At 37.3% G+C, this 9,388-nt stretch overlaps 1 protein-coding gene across 2 annotated transcripts in view; it reads right to left on the bottom strand.

Annotated features, from left to right (window-relative positions):
* Positions 1 to 1,145: 1,145 nt before the first annotated feature.
* The window catches only part of RPRD1A (regulation of nuclear pre-mRNA domain containing 1A), a 74,076-nt gene continuing 65,833 nt past the window's right edge, over positions 1,146 to 9,388 (bottom strand). Inside the window, exons 7-8 of one of the 2 annotated variants that reach the window (XM_015121722.3) lie at positions 4,422 to 4,620; positions 1,146 to 1,915 (exon numbers count right to left, since the gene is read on the bottom strand). In XM_015121722.3, coding sequence (XP_014977208.1) covers positions 4,471 to 4,620 — 150 coding nt within the window. In that variant the 3' untranslated portion in view covers positions 1,146 to 1,915; positions 4,422 to 4,470. 2 annotated transcript variants of the gene reach the window in all.

Genomic DNA, 9,388 nt, shown 5'->3' with positions numbered 1-9,388 from the left:
CATTGCTTTGTAGGGCATGTTTCTCAAAGTGCAGTCTATGAATTACCTGCATTAGAATCATCTGGGTAGCTTGTTTAAAATGCAGATTTTTGCATCTATCCCAAATCTTCTGAAACAGAATCTATGGGTATGGGTTCCACTGTATAAAACCTACTACTGCAGAGGCAAAAAAGTGGATGGGAATGGGAAGTATCTGAATTCAGATAAAGTGACCAGATGCCACCCAGGAATAGAGAACCAGGGGTACCGGCCAGAGGACTGCATCTCCCCAACTTTTTAGATGGTAAGAATCACAGAAAATTTTCTCACTAGGTATGTATCCTTTTTGTAAATGCTCCAACTGAGTTTATCAAAAATTATGGCAAACACTGCCCTGGAGATTCTCACAGATTTCTAGTATTTTCAATTTTGCTTTAAATTCAAGGAGTGGTGAAAGGGCATAGGCTCCAGGAGGTTGAAAGTACCAGTTGAATCTGTTCACTCAAAAGCACTTAATAAAGCACTACTAAGCAGTGGACCAGAAAAGAATATGTGGTCTTGTTCTTTTCCCATAAGGAACTTGCTATATAATGAATTGTAAAAACCATACTTTATTATCTTGTTACCTGGAATTTGTTTAGAGCAGTGGTTGTCAGAATGTGGTCCGTAACCCCAGTGGCATCAGCATCAAGTTGTTTGAACTGTAAACCATCAGGCCTTACCCCAGACCTACTGAATCAGAAGCTCTGGGAGTGGGGCCCAACTCTCTGTAGTTTATAAATCCTCTAGGTCAGGGCTGTCCAATCTTTTGACTTCCCTGGGCCACACTGGAAGAATTGTCTTGGGCTGCACATTAAATACACTAATGATAGCTAAATGAGCTTTTAAAAAAAAAATCTCTTTATGTTTTAGTTTACAAATTTGTGTTGCACCACACTCAAAGATGTCCTGGGTCACGTGCAGCCCACAGGTTGGACAAACTGGCTCTAGGTAATTCTAATGCTCGCTCAAGTTTGGGAACTACTAGCCACGTAATCTCCTCCTTCAGCAGTCTCTCTACCATAACATCAGAATTACTTCCAGTACTTTGCTTCCCTCCCAGTCCATTAATCTTTCCCCTTCCCACCCCACATCCAATGAATCAGATTCACAAAACAACCTACACATTTCAAAAAGAACATAAAACTTTATTAAGAACATCTTATACTGTCATCAGATACAGCCAAAGAAAAACAGGTAAACAAACAGGGAAAGTTCATCTTCCCATGTGCTATTGCCACCTCAAAACAGACTCCTGTGTGGATGGCTGGAACAACAGTTGGCAACAAATGCTCTGTATAAATAATTCATTAAGTAACACAATGTTTCCTTTCTATACAGAGAAGAATTGGGCTTACATTTTAAGCTTTGATATAGTGCAACAACTATGAAACAAGACTACATCTTTAGGAGCTATTTCTTAATAGAATACAAAGCAGTTTAGTAGCTTTATGTTACTTCAGATAATGTAATTTTTTTTAATGAAAAGTTCAGAAAGGACATTCTAACTTTCCCAATTAGTTGTATTTGTACTGTTGAGTTTTTTCTCTCTAAAGATTTCTCAGAATCAGTTCAGTAACTATACTTGAAAAAGATGAGCTGCTCATCTATAGTGATAATTGACAACTTAGTTTTGTGATTTTGCAAATCAAGATGTCTGGGTCATCCCCACTTTTGCTGATTCTGAAAGATTTTTTATAGAAAAACCCTGATTCAGAGTGCATGTGAGAGGAGGTACCAAAATAGCTGCATCTGGACAGGGAGGTTGGCTATTGAGCACAGCTGATTCTCTGATTCCTGGTTCCCCTCTATGGTCCTTTTACTTACTGTAGTGATGGAAGGAGAGAAGGAGCACCCGGGAATCTGTTCAGATTGCCACTCCAGACAGCTCTCTGCACTGTATGTGGAGAAAAGAGTGATGGTATCCATTCAAACCATAGTAGCCTTACGGCACCATGCTTTTCTCTTGAGGGGCCAGACCAAACTGCACTCAAAGATGCATGATTTGCCTCAGGTACACAGTGGAGAAAATGCTCATGATTTACAATTTGGTATTATAATACCCCCAACTAATCCCATTTCTTGAGAAAATGAAGTCTTCCTTTTAGGAAGAACGTTTGCTGCTAAGGCTTACCATGTTAATTATCACACGGCTGAAAAGATGACTTCTAAATCAGACTGTATTGTCTGTGTTCAGTTAATAAGTTAACCAACAACTGAAGTTTGTGGAGGATTGGTCGAGGGGTGGGATTCAGGTTTTTGAGTACTATCACTTATCACAAATCTCATCAAGCTTTTTAAAAAAATAATGCATTTTTATCATAAATATTTAGAGCAGATACTGGCATTAAAATCAGTATCTAAGTCAGAAGTCTGTCTGAAATGGTGAAAATATTTCAACAAACTTCTAAAAGATTTCAAATCTTCCCAGGAGTACATAGTTTATAAATTAGTTTTAAATGGAAAAAAATATATATTTTGAATGGATAAATCACCACATTAGCAGATCATAAATAAGGTCAAGAGATTGAAAATAAGTTAACATACAAGTTTTTGCTTTCACATTAATAAAAACTTAGTATACTTTCATAACATGTACAACCAGGTTTCATAATTGTGCAATTGTCACCTCCCCACTCGGCTGAATCTTTTTCTTCAATTTCCTACACCTAGGGACAGAGGTACACAGCACAGGCAGACATCCCAGGGTGTGAATGTGGCTGCTGCATGCTGTGTTCTACTTAGAGCGGTGTTACAAATGTTGGTCAAGATCTATGATTAGTAACCTGTGAACCACGTTACAAGTAAAGGACATTCATGGTTAAGTGGATTCAGTTCCCAGGTGAGCTATCAGCGGTAGTGTTAGGGAATCTACTATTCTTTCTGTGAGAAAATGCACCCCAAGTCCCAAAAGTTGACTAAAAAACTTTGGAATAAGCCATGATATTATTAGTAGTGCATGGAGGGGCACTACTTATATGTGTCTCTGTTTTGGAGAGAGGTCAAATTGTTAAAAGAACTATTTGCAGAACTACTTGGCTATTAAAAATAAATGTCTGCCTTCTTCATATGTAATTCATTTTAACTACAATTTCTAATACTGAGAAAGAAACAATGAAGCCATTCAGACTAGAGAGACATAACTGGCTTGTGGGATTTTCAAGATGTTTTATTGACTACCTAATTTGAATCTACTTACAAGGAGAAGAAAAATGTCTACTATGTAAAGCAATGAATGAAAATAAACGTTTATCCTAAGTCATTATTAAGTACAAATCCACAGCTTAACAACGTGTTTTTAAAAGCAGGAGAGCATGCAACTGCTCTAACACACAGGGTTAGAAATAAAAGGTAAAAGTACATTTGTTTTGGTAACTGTAAATATACAAATATAAAATTTACCATATCTACCCTGTAGTGTGGCACTGCTTAACTGCCAAATACACAGTCATTCAAAAACCTTAAGGAAACATTTAAAATGTCTCAGGCTACTTTACTGAACATTAACGAATATTGTGTTCTTGAGCTATTAGAGCTAAAAATACTATTTTTTAAAGTTATATGAGTAAGGGAATAATAAAAGTATCATTATTTCATGTGACTTTTAATCCCATAGATAGCTTTTTGTTAAAGGGATCAATTATGTTAAAAGGAACTGATTTGACAAACTGAAACCAGTTCCAGAACCAAAGTTGTCCTCTTGGTAGAATGCCAAAATTTATATTATTTCCAAAGTATTTTCATTATTAATCTACTCAAATAATTACAAACAGTTTAATCAAGGGAGTCACTATTTAACATTTTTAAAATCTACACTGGCAGTTGGAATGGAACTTTTACAATGCTATTAAGGAACAGTTTTCTAGACTTTCATCTGCCCCTCAAAGTGACTTCTATGTTGAATGTTAAATTACCGACCTCTAAGGAATCAAAGGCATGTAGAGACACAGAATAGATATTTTGTTTGGGGAGAAGGGTAAAGATTATGTTGGAACATTTAGTCCCTTCTACAGTCAAGTCCTAACTATACCATAATAAAGTCTCAATCAACTCCTAATTAGTTCTTCCCCTTTAGGAATTACATAGTATACAGTGATTAGATGCTGAAGAAAATAAAGAAAAATAATGGAAAATACCTGAAGAAATAGAAACAAGGGATTTCTCACAAGGCCCCAGACCAAAAAAAAAAAAAAATTTACAAAAAGATCTTTTGAAAATAATCACTATTTGTGAGCTTATTAATACACACAAATCATCACTTTGTTCAAATCATGTTAATTTACCAATAAAATAGTAAACAAACCAACATTTTAAACAATTTTATAAATTACTCGTTGTTCCTTTTGTTAGTGTTTCTTTCTCAACAATATACAAAAATAATACTACAGGACTATCCACCTAACCTGTCTCCATCTCTTGCAAAGTCCTGGGACCTGGGAAGAGGCTGGTCCATCAATCTTCACTGTAGATGTCTCCCGCAAAGGGCAGGTGCATGTGGCTGCCAGTGACGTTGGGCAATCGAGATAAGTCTGGCAGGTTCTGGATCCGGGACCTGAGTTCTTTGCGCACCAGGGAAACTCTGGCTAGCTTGCGCTTGTACTCCTGTAACATCAAACCACTTTCATTAGCATTCAGGGATTGAAAGAACTTCCCAGCTAATAATGACCTACATCAAGTTAATGCCATATTTAAAAAGGTTATTCCAGTGTGAGTTTTCGCATCAAAAGATGAGCTCTGGAAATACATAACTAGTAAACTATTATTATTAAGAAAAACCACAATCTTTAGCTGTTGCTTCACACCAGTAGAAAGAAGACTAACATTAATATGCTTAACCTCGACATATAAGATGTTCATTTATTCTTGAGTTTGGGCAAGAAAAAGTACATATTTATTTTCACAAACCTTAACTAAAATTTGGTAAGAACATCTATGAAAACTCAGTAAGAATGGCAAGAGTCTGTGGTGTCTGAAGCAGGACTGCTCCCTTCCTGTGCCCTCCCATCTAAGCAAGGAGGGTCCACTCCAGACTGCTGCAGCCAAGAATACAGGATCACTCTCCCTACAACTCCCAGCAGGAGGACTTTATTCCCAGAAAGAGTGCCTCTCATCCTACCCCAGCTACCTGGTGCTGAAACTAAGTCCTGAGATACAGTAGGCAAGAGCCTGGGGAATCCCTCCTGCCCAGCCCCTACTCTTGGAAAAGAAGTTCTTTCTTATGCATGGAGGACTGAGAATACTTGGGCCCTGATAAGCCTCACCCCCAACTCATGAGGAGGTGGCTCCACAGAAGAAGAGGCAAGCCAAGACAGCCTCAGGCTGCTGCACCCCTCCCCTTCTCCAAAAGCTCAGCACCCACAGCAGGGTATCACTCAGAGAAAAGCTTCCCACTATACCCATCTCAGTTCCACGGTCCTGACTCAGAGATTTGGTCTGAAGGAAGTAGCAGGCAGTAAAATAGATATGTCCATGGCAATTCACTACTACCACAGTGCATGGCACAAAGCAGGGAGATTCAGGCTCTTTCCAAATGTCACAGGTAAGTCCTGAGAGGACCATCCTAGCGAGTGCATAGATGAGGAAACACCTAAGGAAGAAACCCAGCTAGGAGTTTACTGCTACTCTTCAGGAAAGAAAGGACTAGGGCCTGAACCAAACCAACAGTAGTAAGGATAGAGCAATGTCCTTTATAAACTACATTATATGTACATAATACCTTAATTTCAAAGACTAAAACAATGTTTAGAAAGAAAAATCAGCAGGAATTGGCTGTGGTTCTGCTGTGAGGAATAATGAGGGTTCAGGCTTCAAAAGCAGGTGGATATCGGGGCCGTCATCTGAGATAGCAAAGACAGGGGCACAAACTCCTTTGGAGAAGGATACAGAGTTCATTTTTAAGCATGTTAAGTGTGAGTTATCCATGGGATTTCTAGTAGGCACTTGGAAATGTGATTACAGTATTCTCAGCTACAAATAAAAATTCAGGCTTTATAACTGACAAATTCTAGCTAAAACCAAGAGAAGAGTATGAGCCACTTAGGTTTATATAAATAATCTACATTTCTCAATCATTTTGCCCCTCCCTTCTCTACTCTTCTGCACATCTACCATGAGCCAAGATTTTGTCAAACTTTATTTTTTGTGGTTTTAGTAAAAACATACATATAATGAATCTATCTGATTTTCTATCTTTTCCATCACACCACACTACCTCCCATGATTCTAATGTGTCCACCCAAAAGATGGCATGACCCCCCTCCCTCTCCTGGTTAAGAATCACAGTACACACAGGAAGGAAGAGAAGTGAGCTAATAGCAAAATGCAGAAATGTCACCAATGTTGAAAAGGATCATGAAAAGAGCAGTAAAAGTGTAGCAGATACCAGGATAGAGAAGTGAGCATGTATCTGGAAAGTTTCCAACTTTTTTCTTATGAAAATACTGGCTTGCTGAACAGATGCTTTGGATGTGGTAACTATAATCCAACCCCTTCAAGAACAATACCACTCACATCCATTATCTGAATAACTCAGTAATTATCCTTTACTAAGAATATCTGTTTTTTTTTTTTTTTTTTTTTTTTTTTTGAGACGGAGTTTCGCTTTTGTTGCCCAGGTTGGAGTGCAATGGTGCCATCTCAGCTCACCGCAACCTTCACCTCCTGGGTTCAAGTGATTCTCCTGCTTCGGCCTCCTGAGTAGCTGGGATTACAGGCATGTGTCACCACACCCAGCTAAGTTTTTTGTATTTTTAGTAGAGACGGGGTTTCTCCATATTGGTCAGGCTGGTCTCGAATTCCCGACCTCAGGAGATCCACCTGCCTCGGTCTCCCAAAGTGCTGGGATTACAGGCGTGAGCCACTGCGCCCGGCCTGCTCTCCAAGATCTTATAAAAGAATACAATAACAAATTCATTGTAATTTGATATTTGAAAAAGGTTCACCTACACCATTTCATATTTGAAGTTTCCCACTTCTTAAGTGTGGGCTGCGCGTGATGACTGACTTCCGAAGAGTACAAAATAAAAAGGAGGGAAAAAAGATCAACTTTACAGAGGAGAAAAATGACAATACCTAAGCCATGTGATAAAGGCCCTATCAACACTATCACTCAGGTTGACAGTATTTCCTTTGACATGAGACGAAAATGGCATTCTCCTTCTACGGTCTTCCTCCCTGAAACATATGACTCCACTTTAGCTGTGAGAAAAACATCAGAAAATCCCAACTGAGGGACATGACCAGTAGCGCTGAAAACTATCAAGGTGATCAAAGACAAGGAAAGCCAGAGGAACTGTCACACCCAAGAGAAGCAGAACAACCAAATCTAATGTGATATTCTGGATGGGATCCTGGAACAGAAAAAAGGACATTAGGTAAAAATTAAGAAAATCTGAATAAAGTATGGCCTTTAGTCAATAATGTATCAATATTGGTTCACTACTTATGACCAATGTATCATACTAATGCAAGATGTTACAATAGGGGAAACTGGATGTGAAGCGTATGAGAATTTTCTATACTCTCTTCATAGTTTTTTAGTAAACCTAAAATTATTCTAAAATTAAAACTTAAAAAAAAAAGTCTGATGGACAAATTTAACATTTTCCCAGATTATCAAAGCTGTTTTGCATAATTCTTAATCTTCACGAAAATGTTAAAACACAGGCATCATTATTTCTGTTCCATAGATAAGAAAACTGAGGCTTTGAAAACTGAAGATAACACGCTGGTTTCCCTTCAGGTAATACAAATCTTCCAACTTTTACTAAAAACTGAACATAAACTGCTCAAGGTTCATTAACAACAGGCACCATGTAACATAATTGATTTTGATACATCAAAATTGATGAATAAATTAATAGATCTTAGTTATTTCTGGTCAAATGATACAACATTTGCTATTCAAAAAGATACAACCAAAAACATTTTGAGATGTTTTGCAGAGTAGCAGTTGTATTATCCACTGTGATGCAACTTGGTTAAAAATACTGGCCAGGCACAGTGGATCACACCTGTAATCCCAGCATTTTGGGAGGTCGAGGTGGGTGGAATGCTTGAGCTCACGAGTTTGAGACCAGCCTGGGCAATACGGTGAAACTTCTTGTCTCTACAAAAAGTACAAAACTTATCCAGACATGGGTGACATGCGCCTGTAGTCCCAGCTACACAGGAGGCTAAAGTGGGAGTCACCTGAGCCCAGGAGGTCGAGGCTGCAATAAGCCATGATTGTGCCACTGCACTCCAGCCTAGGCAATACAGTGAGACCCTGTCTCAAAAAATAAAATAAAATAAAAAATAAAATAAAATAGAAAGAAATATCTGTATTTAAGATTACAAATAATGTATGGCCACTACAGCAAATATATTAGTTATTTTAAACTATATAGAATTTTTATGATATTAAGCCCAATATGAACAAAATTCCCTTAAAGTCAAATACAGTAAAAATTCCTATTTAGAATCTTTTGTTCAAGATTTTCCTCCTTTACCTGTCCAGGATTCCAATTTCTTTCCATATTTCCAAGTGCCAGCTGAAACTCTACATTGAACCTTCCCTAATGCCTTTTCTCATATCTAAACTTTCACTATTTTCTGACCATGTAACAATGTATTGCTTTAACATCCTATTGACCATTCACATATCACATATATAGAAAACACTTTTTAAAAAAAACTGATTAATGAAATGTCAAAAAAGAGGGAAAAAATTCTATCATTTGAATGGTTAAACCTCTTTCACACACGTGTATATACATATGTCTCTCTTAAGAAATGCAACATTCATAAGCAAAACATTCAATATCCAACATTCATAAGCAATTTATTTATACTGACTTAGCTACATGCCTTTAAAAATTATTTTTGGAAAGCAGAGAATGTAAATAAAAGGAATGTAACTGAGTATCTATTCTACTACAAATAAGATCAGCAAAGAAAACCAACTTTGCATGTTTTTCCTCTACTACAAATTTTGCTCTTCTTTCTATCTTATCCATCTTTAGTCAAAAGCTACTTGAAGTTTTTAAATTGGGGCACAACATAAAACTCGTTACTAAGAAGATACTTCAGTTAGTATATATGTGTATCCATCCGTGTAACCAACACCTAGATCAAGATACAGGCTTTTTCAGAACCCCAGAAATTTTCCTCATACCACCTCTCCCAACTTTTAATCACTATTTTCCAAACTTCAATTAGTTAACTACCATCCTTCATAATGTTCTTTACCACGACTCACTTACACTATTTACATAATATTTAAATCATCTCATTTTTTAACATCTTCATTCTAAGAAATAATATCCATGCAATCACAGGTTTGTTGTGCTCATTTTGGTTTTGACTCACACATCAAAATAAACATAACTAG

Source organism: Macaca mulatta, chromosome 18, assembly GCF_049350105.2.
Source record: "Macaca mulatta isolate MMU2019108-1 chromosome 18, T2T-MMU8v2.0, whole genome shotgun sequence".
Taxonomy (NCBI): domain Eukaryota; kingdom Metazoa; phylum Chordata; class Mammalia; order Primates; family Cercopithecidae; genus Macaca; species Macaca mulatta.
The sequence above is the reverse complement of the archived record's forward strand: the minus strand, read 5'-3'. Positions and strand labels throughout refer to the sequence as shown.